At 64.8% G+C, this 15,091-nt stretch overlaps 1 protein-coding gene across 1 annotated transcript in view; it reads right to left on the bottom strand.

Annotated features, from left to right (window-relative positions):
• Positions 1 to 1,334: 1,334 nt before the first annotated feature.
• ZFPM1 (zinc finger protein, FOG family member 1) overlaps positions 1,335 to 15,091 on the bottom strand; it is a 78,353-nt gene continuing 64,596 nt past the window's right edge. Inside the window, exons 5-10 of the mRNA XM_032284661.1 lie at positions 9,907 to 10,009; positions 7,935 to 8,141; positions 4,236 to 4,469; positions 3,767 to 3,862; positions 3,532 to 3,678; positions 1,335 to 3,334 (exon numbers count right to left, since the gene is read on the bottom strand). Of these exons, the coding sequence (XP_032140552.1) occupies positions 1,497 to 3,334; positions 3,532 to 3,678; positions 3,767 to 3,862; positions 4,236 to 4,469; positions 7,935 to 8,141; positions 9,907 to 10,009 (2,625 nt within the window). The 3' untranslated portion in view covers positions 1,335 to 1,496. The remainder of the gene's footprint in view (positions 3,335 to 3,531; positions 3,679 to 3,766; positions 3,863 to 4,235; positions 4,470 to 7,934; positions 8,142 to 9,906; positions 10,010 to 15,091) is intronic.

Below are 15,091 nucleotides of genomic sequence, written 5' to 3'. Positions count from 1 at the left end.
CTGCACTCGCCGGGCTGCTGGGCAAAGCTGAAAAGAGGGCAGCAGATTCAGCAGAGTCGGAAGAGGGCTGGAACAGTGGTTTGCGCCTGCAATCCTCATGCTTTGAGAGGCTGAGGCTGGAGGAGCACTGGAGGTCAGGCATTTGAGACCATCTTGGACAACACAGCAAGGCCTCATCTCTACATAAAAAATTTAAAAAATTGGCCAGGTGTGTCGGCTCAAACCTGTGGTCCCAGCTCCTCCGGAGGCGGAGGCAGGAAGATGGTTTCAGCCCAGGAGTTTGAGGCTTCAGTGACTCAAGATTGTGCCACTGTAGTCCAGCCGGGGAAACAGAACAAGACCTTATCTCTAAAAAAATAGGATTGCCCAGCGTGGACAACATACGGAGACCCCATTTCTACAAAAAAATACAAAAATTAGTTGGGCACAGTGGCATACACCTGTAGGCCCAGCTGCTCAGGAGGCTGAGGTGGGAGGATCACCTGAGCACACGAGGTTGAGGCTGCAGTGCACCGTGAGCGCACCATCGCACTCCAGCCTGGGCCAGAGTGAGCTCATGTCCAGAAATAAACAAAGTGCCCTGGGAATGGAGAGATGTCTTTGTTCTCCTCTGGCTGGAGGGCGCCCAGAGCTGCAAACGGCAAGGTGGCCGACTGTGTTCAGCAAAGCTGGGCCAAGCAATCCCTCCAATTTGGAGGGGCGTACAGCCCAGCAGGGCAGGGACGCCAGGGCAGGGCGCCCTGGCCCTTGCACTGGCTCAGCCACCACGTGGCTCAACCACACAGCTGTGCCCAGCCCTGGCTCTGAGGGGAGTGGCACCCCCTAGCGAGCATCAGGACCCCCTCGTGTGCAGGGAATGCTTTGGCGTTGGTCTCCCTCTCCTTTCCACCTCCTACTTGCCCGTTCTCCCCACAGCCTTGGCGACCACAGGGCTTCCTCCTTCCCAGGGCACTCCCACCCCGGCCAACCCAGGTGCTCTGTGACTGGAGGGGGAACACTGGACCCCCCAGGGCCATGCAGAGTTTCGGGGATGGCCAGGCAGGACACTGCCTTTCCCTTCGGTGTCTGGTGGCCAAGTAGGCGGCGGAAAGGGTCAGGAGTGTGGAGCCTGTTCTCCGCAGGGGGGCAGCGACAGGGGCGGGGTGGGCCCAGAGCGGCTGGGCCTGCCGTGGCTCAGTGTGATGTGGCCTCCGACGTGAGGCCCGGCCTAGCTCCTTCCACCACCAGCGGTGTGACTCCGGCAGGGCCAGCCCCTCCGGGCGGCAGGGGCCTGCGTGCACCCCAGCGGTGGCCTGTGCCTGCTGGCTCAGAGAACGAGGCTGGCCCACCACCGCGCTCACCAAACTCAACCTGTTTATTAAGTGCCAAGGGTCCCCGCGGGCGCTGCCCCCTGCGGCCCCCTCCGCCGAGGCCGGTGCTTGGTGGGGTTCCCAGGAGCCAGAGTCCCCCCGCGCCTCCCCGGGGCTGCAAAGCGCCTGCGGCTGTAGTGTGGGCGCTCACTTCACGTGCTCGGCAGCGTGCGAGGAGCAGTAATACTTCTTATGGGCGATGAAGGTGGACAGGCTGCTGAACTTGATGTTGCAGAGGCGGCAGTACCGGTGGTTGCCGTTGGGCAGCGGCGCCGGCGCGCCCTTGCTGGGAGTCTGCACGCCCTTGTCCGAGTAGGAGGGGGGCGCCGGCGGGGGCGGCACGGCCTCGGGCGCGGCGGCCGGGGACGGGGACGGGGACGGGGGCGGGCCGGGCGGCGGCTCCTGGGGCTCCGGGCCGAGGCCGTCCCGGGGGCCGCGGGGCCCGGGCTGCGGAGAGGCGGCGGGAACGGGCGCGGGAGAGGGGCCGCGGTCGGCCGGCGTCCGGGCCTCGACCCCCGGGCCGGCCAGGGGCGCGCCGAGCAGCAGGCCGTGCGCCAGGCGGAAGTGCTCCAGCAGGTCCCCGCGCACCGGGCCGTTCGGGGGGCAGTAGGGGCAGGCGGCGGCGGGCAGCCCGAGCGCGCCGGGCGGCGGCGCGGCGGGGCACGAGTACTTCTTGTGCGCCAGGTAGGCCTCCAGGCTGTGGAAGCTCACGCGGCAGGCCGTGCACTCGTGGTAGTCGGCCAGCGCGGGCGCCGGGGCTCCGGCGGGCTGACGCCGCGGCTTCTTGCTCAGGTCGATGGGGCCGTCGGCCGCGGGGCCGGGCGAGCGCGTGGGGGCGGCGCCGGAGCCACTTCCGCTTCCGGGGCGCGGCGACTCGGGCGCGGGGGCGTGGCCGGGCGGCGGGCGGGGCGGGGCGCCGGCCGCCGCGTGCAGCTCGTAGAGTTTGCGGCGCCTGCGCGTGCGCACGGGCGCGGCGGCCGCGGGCGGAGGGGGCGCGGCGGGCCCCGGGGGCGCGGCGGGGCGGCGCGGCGGCGGGTCGTGGCGCGAAGCGCAGTAGTAGCGCTTGTGCACGGTGTAGGTCTCGTGGCGGCTGAAGCGGATGTTGCAGGCCTCGCACAGCGTGCGGCTGGGGTCGTCCTCCGCGTCGTCCACCGAGCTGCCCGGGCTCTGGCTGCCCTCGCTGCCCCGGCCGCCGGCGCCGTCCTCGGGCGTGGCGGCGCCCCCGGCTCCGTCTTCGCGCGCCCCGGGGCCCGGCGACGAGCGCGGCGCGTCAGGCTCGGCGGGCGGGCCGGGGGGCGCGCGGGCCGGGCCGGGGGGCGCCTTGGGCCTGCGCGCAGCGGGCGCGTCCTCGGGCGCGCGGCGGCCCGAGCAGTAGAGGCGCTTGTGCACGTAGTAGTTGTTGACGTTGCTGAAGGTGATCTCGCACTCGAAGCACGTGGCGCCCTTGGGGGCCCCAGCGAAGAGCCCGGCCTGCGCGCCGCCCGCGCCCGCGCCCTGCTGCAGCCGGCTGTGCACCAGCTCGGACATCTTGGCCAGGATCTCCGAGGCTGGGGGCGCCGCGGGCGCCGGGGGTGCCGAGTCAGACCCGAACACGTACGGCGGCAGGAACAGGGCCCCCGTCAGGCCCAGCTCGCTGGGCACCGGGCTGGAGCCCGGCGTGGGGCTGGACAGCTCAGCCTTCGCCTTGGCCGAGGCGGGGCTGTGCGGTGATGGCGTCCGCGACGGGGCGTGGGGCCCAGACTCTCCGGGGCCCGGGGCGCGGGCCGCCTCCGGCTCCTCCGCCGCCTCCACCTTGATACTACTCCTGGGAGCCGCCGGGGGCTCGCTGCTGCCTCCATTATGGGGGGCCGCCCTAGCCTCTCCGTTGGTGGCCTCGGCGAGGGCCTTCCTGTCCAGTCCTGGTGATGGGGTGGGCGCCAGGCCCAGGTCCGTGGAGGCCAGTGGGCCGTGCAGTGCCGAGTGCTGTTGGAGGCTGCCCAGACTGTCTGTAGAGAGACCGCAGAGGGGCACCTCAGGCCAGGGGCAGGACCTGGCGGATCAGAGCTGGAGGGCGAACTCCGGGAGGGGAGGAGTGGGTGGAAGTGGTTTAGAGCCAAGGCCGAAAGGGATCCCCGACCTGTCTTGGTCTACAGGCCTGCTCCCTTTCCACACCTCAGGGGGCCCAAGGGACAGGGCTGCTCACCTGGGGGCAGCTTCGTTGCTGCCTGTCCGGCCCCTGGAGAGTAGATCTCACCTTTGGAGCCTGGCTGACAGACCATGTGGTTAGTGACCAGGTGGCTGTAGAGGATGTCCCTTGTGGTGGAGATGAAGCCACAACTGTGGCAAACACCTGTGGGCCATGGCAAGGTAGTCAGGGCCCAGGGCGGAGGGTGGGCCCCACACCCCCTTTCCCGCGCCCCCCACCCTGCCATGCCTACCGCTCAGCGTGTCCGTGTGCACCTTGAGGTGGCGCTCGCAGTTGGCCTTGGTGGTGAAGGCCGACAGGCAGATCAGGCACACGAACGGCCGCTCTCCTGGAACACAAGGCGTGTAAGGTTGGTGCCCGGGCCAGCTCGGCCTTGGAGTCCAGGGATGGGGAAGTTGGCTCTGCCTAGGGCCATGATCTGTGCCAGGACCGTCTGCTGAGGGCCCTTTAAACCCCTCAGCCTCAACCCCTTTTCTCTCAGCACTGCAGTGGGCCATGCCCTCCGCTGACTACCCAGATAGCCACAGGCGGGCCGCCTGCACTGGGCGCCTGCCGGGGTCTGGGCGTGCAGAGACCGCACAGGCATGTCATTTCACCGTGTGCGCCACGTGTGCCTGCATGTGGGTGTCCCCTGTCGCCTGTGGGACTGGGCAGGGAAGCAGCTGCCATCCCGAGGACCCGCGTTTGGGGTGGGGGCTCACCGCTGTGGCTGCGCATGTGGATCTCCAGGGAGCTGGCGCTGGGGCAGCTCTTGTGGCACTGGGGAAAGGGACAGACGCGCTCGTTGGGGTAGGCCTCCTTGGGCTTCTCCTCCGAGGCGGCTGTGGCCGGGGAGCCCGCGCCCTGGCGGCTGGCGCAGTAGTAGAGCAAGTGTGCCTGCAGGTTGCGCTCGCTGCGGTACCAGATGCCACAGTCCTTGCAGGGGAAGACGTCTTCTGTGGGGCGGGAGGCAGGTGGGCACGGGCTGAGGGCCAGCCTGCCAGCCAGGGCAAGGGCCTGGCCCTGACAGACCCCACCGTCCTCCCCACCCCAGGAACGGAGGCTCTGACCCCTCCCTGTAACTATAAGCCTCCTGGGTTGTCCTGTGACAGCCCCAGTCCAGGACCTGTGGGAATTTGGGTCTGAGTGGACCCCTCTGGGTCCCCTTCCAGTGGTGAGCCCCATAAGGAGACGCTTTGGCCTCGTGGGTGCGGAAGGAAGGAATGTGGACACCACCGGGCGAGGTTAGCATCCATAACATACTGGGGTGACTGTGTGGACCTGGGGGGCCATGGAAGGGATGCGTGTGTACAGGTGTGCGTGCCGGGGCGTGGGAGTGCTGGGCTGCAAAGGAAACCCAAATGCACAGTCCCCGAGCACTCAGGCACACGATGGCTGCTGACTAGTTCTGGGAATGCGGGCATGAGACTAGGAGGGCAGAGGTCAGGAAGCCCCATGCGCCCCCACACCTGGGTGGCTCCGTGTCAGGTACGGCCTGGCTGGTCAGATTTGCTGAATCCACCACACTGACCCCGAGTGGGCTGCTGGGAACTGGTCAGAGTTCTGGGGGCTGGGACTGCTCAGGGCGGTTCTGCCAGCTGGGGAGGATTTCTCTAGCGTGCTCTCAGTTTGTGTTAGAGCAGTTTAAGGAATGTTCTCTGCCCCAGAGCCCTGCCCTGTCTGCACGCAGCCCCTTGGCTGAAGATGGAAGGGAGGGCCGTGTTCAGCTTGGCCTTGGCCTCTGTGTGGAACCCGGGGGCCGGGGGACTCCTTATCTGGCTTTTAAGCCCATTCCATTTGGAGACCGGTGTGATACTGGGTTTCTGCCTCTGCAGGCTAGTGCTCATTTCTCACCGGCTTCTCCGATGTTTATCCCAAGGCTGCAGTTATCACTCAGGGCGGCCCCCGCCCCCTCCCCTCTGTGGCCTGCCTGCCACCTCTCGCCTCTTGGGAGGAATTTCAGTGCCTGTCTGGGAGGTGGCTCTTTCTCTGGCACCTAGTTTTTTGAGACTTTCCTGGCTCCCATCTCCTCCCTCCTGTGCTGCTGATTTCCAAGTTCCCTTTTCCTTGGAGGCTGCAGGCAGCTGAGGCCTTGAGCTGGGTCCCAGATCCGGGAGGCCACTGGGTGGGTTTGTTTCTGTGTCTCCAAGGTCATTGTGGGGGACTGTGCTGCTGGCAGAGATGTGGGGACAGGGGCCGTGGCTGTGCAGCTTAGTGAGGAAGGCTGCCTGCCTGCTGCTGACCACAGGCCAAGTACGGTGGCCTGCAATGGGGCCTCCTGCTTAACACGTGAGAGAGGTCCAGAGTGCTGTCCCGGGGGTGAGGCACTGATATGGAAACCTCAGACCCGAGAGGGGGAAACCGAGGCAGTGGTGCTGAGCCTGGGGCACCCGCAGCTGCCCGTCGGAGATGGGGAGGTGGTCTCCACAGGCTGTGTGGGCAAGGACCCTGGAGGATGGGACCCTCGCCAGCGCACTGTCCCCACTGTCTCACTGTTGTTTGGGTCTCACAGGTACCCCCTTCCCATCCTGGCAGAGTGGCCGCTCTGGGCTCCCATCCCCTCTGCGCCCTCTCCGTCCAGGGAAGAGACGAAGGCAGATGGGGACCCTGTTTGCTCCTTGCTCCTTTCAGTCCCCCGTGGATGGTGTTCTCGTCTCCCCTCCTGGCTCCTCATGGCCAGTGTTCTCATCTCCCCTCCTGGCTCCCTGGGGCAGTGGCTTGCCCTGCCTTGCCCATCCCCGAATCTGGGCTTGGGTGTGGACCTGGCTGTCAGGCCCCTTCTCTCCAGTGTCACCGGCCATTCCCACCAGCACATAACATGGGCCGTGATGTTCTGGGTACCAGGCACACAAGCCTGGCCCCCTCTGGCCAGCTGGCCCCTGCGCAGGCCTCCCGCTGTGGTCCTGACTGGAGCAGCCTCGGTCAGGACCACAGCGGGCTCTGCACCGTCTGGACCAGCAGTCGCTTCTCTGCCGTTGGTCTTGCCACAGCCTGGATGTGACACACCACCTGCCACCCTCCACGGCCCCTCTAACCTGTCTCAGCTCACTTGCTATCCCATGGGAGAGGTCCCCTCTCCCGACTCGGGTCCGTAGGCCCCGTGGTTCCCGGAGCCCTGTCCTGTGTCTCGAAGACTCTGCCTTCTCCTTTGCATCTAGTAGGTGTCTCAAGCTTAGAACACTCAGAGTTGGGGGTCTGCTCCGCAGACTCCCTTACAGACCGACGGCCCCCGGTGGCCACACCAGAGCCCCGGCTCCACACGTGGCCCTGCCTGGCGGGCACCTTGACTGGTTGCTTCCACCTCCTTCAAGCCATCTTCACATCTGACTTGCTCATATAGGCCGCTTTTCTTCCAGTTATGTGACTCTGTGGTCACCAAAGCTAAACTTGGGTCTCACCCTCCCCATCAGCACCCTCAGGCACAGTCCCTGTTCCCCTGGGAAGCCCCAGCCGTTCGCCTGAGGCCGCACTTGCTGTGAATCCCCGGTGTGCCTTGTGGCTGTCCACGGCAGCCACGTGCTGGCCTTGGCCACACAGGTGCACAGGATGCCCCATCACTTTTGGCAAATTTTTAAAATTTTAGCAGAGATGGGGATCTTGCTGTGTTGCCCAGTTTGGTCTTGAACTCCTGGGCTCCAGCAGTCCTGTCCCGGCCTCATACAGTGCTGCGGTCACAGGTGGGGACCCTGCACCCAGCCCGGGATGAGTGACTCCTGATTCCCACAGCCATCCTCAGAGGTTCCAGGAGAGCCACTGCAGGAATGACATCTGTCCACTTCAGGTGTGCCTAGCGGGGTGGCTCTGTCCCCAGGGACATGTGGCCATGTGTAGAGAGATTCTAGTGGCATGTGCCTGAAATCCCAGCTACTCGGGAGGCCGAGGCAGGAGGATTGCTTGAGACTGGAACTTCATGACCATCTGGGTAACACTGAGACCTTGTCCCAAAACCAAAAAAACCCAACCAACAACGTCTTGGTTGTCAAAACTGGGAGATGGAGGTGGTGGCACCATCTAGCGGACCGAGGTGAGGGCTGCTGCTCACTGCCTGTGGTGCCCAGGGAAGCCTCCACCGTGCAGTGACCCTGCCCCAAACGCCAGGAGGGCTGAGGGGAGGGTCCTGCTCTGCCCCACAGTCAGGGCTGCCCCCAGGGAAAGCGCAGGCTTCTGGTGTGGCGTGCGAGGCAGTTGGGTCTATGCCTAAACCTGCTTGCCTGCTGGTAGGGCCATTCCCTGTCGTGGCCCTGGGGACCCTCCTGTCCTTATGTGTTCCCCACTTGGGACCGTCCATATCACCTCCTTCCCTGCCTTCCCTCTTACTCTGTTGCCCCCGGGCTTCCCACCCTCAGCTCCCACCCTTCTCCTGCCCTGCCTGCCCCTCCTTGGTACAGCAGCCGCCCAGGCCTGGGGAGCCCAGCACTCACTGTTGATCACTGCGGTAGCAAGGATGGAGGCCATCCCGGCCTGCTGGGGCAGGAGCTGGAGGTCGTGTGCAGGGACCGGGCATGTGGGCTCTGCTGACTCCTTCTTCACAGGGTGGCTGGGGGTGCTGCGGGGCTCGGCTGTGAGGAGCACGCTCAGGAGTCCCCCGGCGGGCACCGGCTTGGTGACCCTGCACCAGAGCGCGTCATCTGGAGGGAGATGAGTGTCCATGACCTAGGACCTTGTGTGCCCCACTGCCCTGTCCTGTCTTAAGCAAGGGGTGGAGGATGGGGTCAGGAGAGCTGCTACCCCAGATTCACAGGCGTGGCTGGCTGGCTGCATTCTGCCTCGGGGGTGAGGCAGGTGGTCCCCTACGGATGCTCAGCCTCCCGGCCTTCCTGCCCTACGCCCATCCTAGTGGGAGGGCCCTGGGGACGTCTCCCAGGAAAGGGATGACGTGGAGGGCAGGTGGTAGAGCAACTATGGAAGACCCTGGGCAGCCATTCAGGAAAGGTGGCCAAACGCTGGGGCCTTCGAGGGGCCCCAGAATGGACCCTGCTCTTCGGGAAATCGTCCAGGGGTGGCTGTTCCTGCATCCGCCTGCAGGGGGCAGCCTCGGCCCACAATGCCCAGGCTGCTGGGGCCGGCTTGTCCATCTTGGGCTCCTGGGCTGTGTGTCCCCTGCGAGCCAGCCCCGCCCACACGCGCCACAGCCTGTCCCCACCCTGCGCCAACACCGGGCCCCCATGTTTTGGGAGTGCAGCTCTTGCTGGGTCCTCAGGGGCTCCTTTGGTGGGGAGGAGGCGCTGGGGTCCCCTCTGCCTTACAGATGGGGAAATGGGGGCACGTGGGGGAGGCACCGGCTCAGGTCCCAGGAGCGGGTGGCAGGGCACGGGGGAGGCCACTCTGCACCTATCACTCCCTGGAGGCCCCATAGGGAGGGGGCTGCAGCATGGCCGTTTACAGGGATGTCCCTGAGACAGCTCTGCCTCCACCGGGATTGCCATTGCTTGGTAGGCGTGATGGCAAGAGACACGTAAAGGGGCATGAGACTGGCATCCGGCGCTGAGCACACAGCTGTCCTGGTGACCACTGGACGGCCTGCCTGGCTGCAGAAATCACGGTATATGCCCCTGTCCTCCCCTAGGACCTGAGCCTCCATGTCTGTAAGGAGGGGGTTCCCATGGCCCTGATGCTGAGAATGCCACATGTGGCACCTCCATTCCCTCAGGGGTGACCTTCCCAGGGGGACGGGGGCGCTGATACAGAAGAGCAAGGGGTGGGCGGGGTCTCCTGAGAGCCAGGAAGTGCCGCCTGCCCTGGCTGTACACAAGAGGCCCATTTCCTGCTACTCTTCCTCCCGGGCTGCTGCCACCTTCCAGCAGGTCCAGGAGGCTCCAGGGAGGCAGCTCTCAGGCCTCCAGCTCCAGCCCTGGGTGCCCCACCAAGCTCTTTCCTCAGGCTCACGCCCATCTTGCAGATAGAGAAACAGAGGTCCCAGAACGCAGGGCCTTGCCCCAGGTCCCGCAGCCAGTAAAGGAGGCAGCTGGGTTTGAACACCATTTTCACTGTTCCTGGAGCCACACTGATGATGTGGGGCCCAGGTCCAGTGGTACCTGCCAGCCAACCGGGCCTCGGGGTCCCTGCCGCTGCCCTTGCTGGGCTCCCAGAGGTACAGCCAAGCCAGGGAAGAGATGGGGGATCATGGGATCCCCCAGAGGGGCAGAAGCCCCCGCTCCCGCTGCAGTGGACACCTGTCCTGGCTTAGCCTGCCAGGCGGGATCCTCACAGAGACTCGGGCTGGACTAACTGGTCCCAAGAGTGTCTGCCTCACTGCAGTGCCTGGGGCAGTGGCTCCTTGTCTCCCGCCCCTGCTCTAGCAGGCTGCTTTCCCTTCCAGGACTCAGCCCTGGGAGAGCCAAGTGACCCCCACCTTCCGGAAGGCTCGGGACGGAGGCGCCGCATCATACTGACCCTTCCTGTGGATCTCTGCGTTGGCCTCGGCCTCGGTCAGGGCCTGGGGCAGCGTCCTCAGCCAGCAAGACTCATCAACCAGCAGCAGGGTCAGGGCTGGGCTCTGGAGGGGCAGGAACACACGGGGGAGGGGTCAGTCCACAGCCTGCCTGGGGTTTCCTGTGGGTACGTGACACGGATTCTGCCTCCTGGCTCAGCTGCTCGGCCAGGCTGTGGACGGTCACAGGCCCTACAGCTGGCAGAGCCGTGGCATGGGCCATCTGTGCCATTGCTGGCTGGCGGGGCTAACACCATGCTGGGGCTGGGAGGCACGGCAGGGAGAGGTACCTTCCAGGTCTGGGTGCAGCATTCTCACGGAGACTGAGGCCCAGAGAGATCCAGCAGCATGCCCTGGGCCACACAGCCAGGGAGCAGCAGCGCCTGAATGCACATGCGTATCTATCTGTATGTCTGTGTGCTCCGCACCGCCCGCCCACCCTGGCCCGGGGCGTGCTGGGTGTGAAACACTGGCCCCACATGGCTGGACCTGGCACAGGCCCCTCCCACACAGGCCATGGATGCCTCCGCAATGACCTCTGTGGGCAGGGCCGAGATCAGCCCAGGTGAGACGGCACCTCCCTGGCAACCCCCGGGCCTCAGTGTCCCCCAACAGCATGGCTCCCCTCCCTGCCACAGGACGCAGGAGGGCCACCTGTGTTCCCGCCAGCTCCCGGGGCCAGCACATGGTGGAGGTGGGGGAGCACCGGCCAGGCTCAGCGGCTCTGTCCCCACCCTGAGGCTAGTTGGCCCCTGCCTGGGGGGCCTGAGATGCCAACACCGTGTGGGGTCAGCCCTGGCCCACTCGGCCTCACCATCACCCTGGAAAGCAGGCAGTGCCCTCCTCTCATGGGTGAGGAAACTGAGGCCCGGTTGGGGAGGGACAGAACTCATGCCTGTGCCTCGGGCCGTGCTATCAGCGGTGGCTCGGGCTACGTCTGGAAGGAACACCACGCTCTGGGCTCAGCCCTCGGACGGCCGCCTCATTTCCTGTGTGCCTTGCACGCTGGCCGAATGGCGGAGGAAATGCGAGGGACCCCGTTCAGTGCAGTCTGGGGCTGGGATAGGGTGGGGGTGGGGGTGGGCAGTTGGTGGCCTTGCTACCCAGTGCTGGTCACAATCAAGGGTAGAAGGCAGTGGTGGAGGAAGGGGTGGGCGCCGCTGGCCCTCAGGCCTGGGCTCCTGCAAGGCTGACTCAGCCTCAGCGCCCTGGCCCTCAGCCTTGTGCTGCTCACTGCACCAGTGGGTCCCAAGCTCTGCCACCTGGGTGCCCATTCAGAGTCACCGTACATGTGCAGCCAGCGCTTCCTGTAAACATGCTCACTTTTTGTTCTGTACAAATAAATGCCTTTTAGTCAGAAACTTCCTGCATCATGACCTTTGACGGAAAAGCCAGTGTCACCCACGAATGCTGCCGCTGCCACGGGACAGGTTTGTGCCGCCCTGCGTTGAGGACAGCCGTCGGCCCAACTCCGCATGGTAGAAGGGGCCAGGCTGGCAACAGTGCAGGGTGTTCCCCTTGGGTCCAGGGGCCTCCCTACCAGATGCCATCCCGTGAGCTTTCCTGGGCTTTGCTGCCCGCGTGTGGGACCCTGTGTGCCACAGAGCTGGGCAGCGGGGTTCCAGCCAGGCTCGGCCTCCCTGCTGCGACCTTGGGCAGGGCACGGCCAGACCCATATGCAGGGACCGCTCTGAGCCATGCTTGCCTCTCAGTCCATCCACAGGCATGCAGGAATCTAGCAAGATACGGCCTTTGGGCTGGGGATGCTGAGTGACCAGCGCAAGGTTAGGGCAGGCTGGTCAGCAGAGCGGGTGGCTTCCACGCCACCTGCCTGCTGCCACACGGCTCCGCTACAGAACGGGTGAGCAGAGCTAAGCTGGCCACTGGGCTGGCCCTGGCCTGGGGTGGGCGCAACCCTGCAGTCCCAGTGCGAAGCCATCCCCAGCAGGTGCCCCAAACCCTGGCTCCACTTTTTAACTGCAGATGGGGCTCTGCCCTCTCCACACATGGCTGTTGGGAGGACGGAGGGGAGGCCTTGCCCCTGCTCACTCTGGACCCACCCCCTGCCCACCACTAGCTTTCTGGGCAGCCTTGGGGTCACTCCCATCTCCCTTGATGTCAGGGGGCTGCGCTCTGTCCGAAGCCTTTGAACACCACCTGCCTGGCACGTCCTCAGCCCAGGATGCGTGTTAGCTCTTGCCCTGGCTGCTGCTTTTGGGTTGGCCTGTCAGGACAAGGTGGGCAGGGGGTGCCATCCAGGGGGCACCTCTGGGGCAGCACATGCTGAGTGTCCACTGGGGGTAAGCGGCTTCCCTGAAGAAGCTGCTTTGGGCAGGCTGGCATCGGTGGGTGCCCCCCTTTTAAAGGACACCCCAGTGATTTCCAGTGCCTCAGGGCAGGGCTGAGGAGCTGATGACAGCTGTGGGTCCCTGCCGGCTTGGACAGGGGCTTCTGCTGAGGCAGGTCGGGGGACAAACCCCAGGGACAATGGGCAGGCAGGTTCCTGGCACAAAGGTGGGTGACCAGAGGCTACTGTGTCCCGGCTGTGCCCAGGCTGGACAGGCAGCGCTTGGCGAGGCTGCTGGGGACTGGCCCTCCCCACCCTGGCCTTCCTGAGCCTCTAATGAATATTAATGAGCAGAGGAGGGTGAAAAAAATTAATCTGCTTGATCCTCCGATGGGTGCTGCGGTAACGATATGAAATCTAATTATTCGTCCCAATATTTCTAAACCCTCAAACTGAGACTGACAGCCTCCCGGCCGGTTTAATGCTTATCGCTCCCAGGAGCAGCGTGTCCGCAGCATGATAAAAACACACGCGCCGCAACTTTGCTGACGCTGCACAACCCCCGGATTTTTCTGTGGCAGTCCTGAGTGGAGGGATGGCAGCATGCTCCCGCCCAGTCCCACTGAGTGCACCCCGAGTTTGTGGGGCATGACGGGGTGCCTGCCTGGGTGTGCAGGTGGGGAGGGGCACGGGGAAGGAGGTCGAGGCTCCCATCAGGCACTCGCCCCCCACCTGGGAGGGAACAGGTGGGAGACCTTGGAGTGCAAGAGTAGCCAGCTCCTGCCTCCAAACACTCTCAGAGGGGCCTGCCACTCCCTCCCACTTCTGTGACCCAGGCTGGGAAGGGGTGAGAGCCTCCCTGCCAGTGTGCCCTGGCTCCTGGGGATGCGGCGGCTACCCCCAACATCCCCCAGGGGAGAGGGGAGTGCAGCCTCGCCAGGATCCCCAGCCTGGAGGTCGTGTGGGCACGACCAGCCCTGAGCCAGCATCTTGCCTGGTGCCAGGTGGCTGGACCCCTGAGGTCAGCCTGCGCCACCAGCCCACCCTGGGGAGCCACTGCTGGTGCCGGGGCCAGAAGACGCTGGGGCAGGAAGCCAGCTTCAGCTTCGGCTTCCCTTGTGGAGGTCTGGCTGGGCACGGGTCTGCCCGTTTATTTTTTTCTCTGTCTCTTCTTTTTTCCCCACCTCTGACCGGGCCTGGAACAGTAGCTCTTTCTCTGGTTCTGCAGGCCCTTCCTGACCCTGCTCTGCCTGTGGGCGGGGAGGGGGGTCGGCAGCGGGGAGGGGCCTATTTTTAACTTCCCAGCCTGGCCCTTCTGCCAAGATTGTCAGAGACGTGGGCGCTGTGGCTGTCTCCCTTCCTACGGTGCCCCAGCCTCAGTGCCCAGCCTCGTCGGTTGTGTCCAGGGTCCGCAGAGGGCCCTAGAGCCCGCCCTGCTTGCCACCCCTCAGGGTTGCCCTGTCCCTCCTCCAGGCCCTGGCCGGCCCCACCTGTCCCAGGACAATGGCAGCCACTTTAAATTCCCTGGACAGCCCTGAGAATGCTCCTTGTCTCCCCCAACAAAGAGGTCAGTGTCTTGATGCTGTGATGGCACCGACAGCCATTGGAAACCCTATCTGCGCTGCATCCGCTGTGACAACCTCGTCTGAGGCTGTTCCCAAACCTCACTGGGCAGCTCTGAAGCAGCTCTCGGGGGGGGCGTTCTAAGGTGGGGTGGCCTAGCTCAGGGCTGGCCCTGCAGAAGCCCCTTGGGGCTGCCTGGCAGCCCCCAGGCCACTGCGGGCCAGCAGCAGATTCACGGGAAGGCAGGAGCTGAGGCCGAGGTCCCAGCCCGTCTGTATTCCAACCCATCCTGACAAGTGCCCACATCTCCCTCACTTTACCAGAGGCAATGGCTGGTCCTCAGAACCTCTGTCTCCCCCTACCATGAAAGGCGCACATTTCCCTGGTTAGGGGCCTGAGGCCCGCAGGATGACAAGCCCCGTCTGTGAGACCCCTGCCTGCGGCATGGCTGCTGTCACTTCATCCACTCACTCATTCATTCATTCACTCCCTCATCCACCAGGCAGGCCGTGAGACCCCTGCTGCATCGCTGCTGTCACTTCATCCATTCATGCATTCATTCATTCATTCACTCCCTCATCCACCAGGCAGCCCGTGAGACCCCTGCTGCATCGCTGCTGTCACTTCATCCACCCAGTCACCCACTCACTCATTCATTCATTCATTCACTTGCTCACTCACTCCCCCTCCCTCCCTCCTTCCCTTATATGGAGACTCCCACTGTGTCACTATGGTCACTTCCTCCACACACTCACTCAGTCCCTCCCTCCCTCCCTCCCTTATCCCCGCCCACCGCACTGCCTCTGACACTTCATTCACTCAGTCATTCGGTCACCCACTCCCTCCCTCCATCCCTCATCCAGCAGGCAGGCCTTGCGCACCAGCTGTTACCAGGTGTGGGAAACACGGTGACCAGAACTGCATGTGGATGCTGCCATGTGGAGCCCGCTGGAAACAGGAGGCAGATGCCTGGAGGGGGCAGTGACAGAGACACAGGGACAGGCTGAGACGGGGAGTGGGGCAGGATGTCAGCTGAGGCCTGGAGGGTGAGGAAGGGAGGGTGTGGAGGTGAGGGGGACCAAGGAACAGCACAGGGAGGGAACAGAGAGGAGGAGGGAACAGAGAGGAGGAGGGAACATCACAGGGGAGTGAACAGAGAGGGGGAGGGAACAGAGAGGGGGCGGAAACAGCACAGGGGAGGGAACAGCACGGGGGGAGGGAAGAGAGAGGGGGCGGGAACAGAGGGGGAGGGAACAGTGAGGGGGTGGGAACAGAGAGGGGGAGGGAACGTGAGGGGG

This window comes from Sapajus apella, unplaced genomic scaffold, assembly GCF_009761245.1.
Source record: "Sapajus apella isolate SASKATOON/1434 unplaced genomic scaffold, GSC_monkey_1.0 scaffold15, whole genome shotgun sequence".
Lineage (NCBI taxonomy): Eukaryota > Metazoa > Chordata > Mammalia > Primates > Cebidae > Sapajus > Sapajus apella.
Note: the sequence above shows the minus strand (reverse complement) of the source record. Positions and strands in the feature narration are given on the sequence as shown.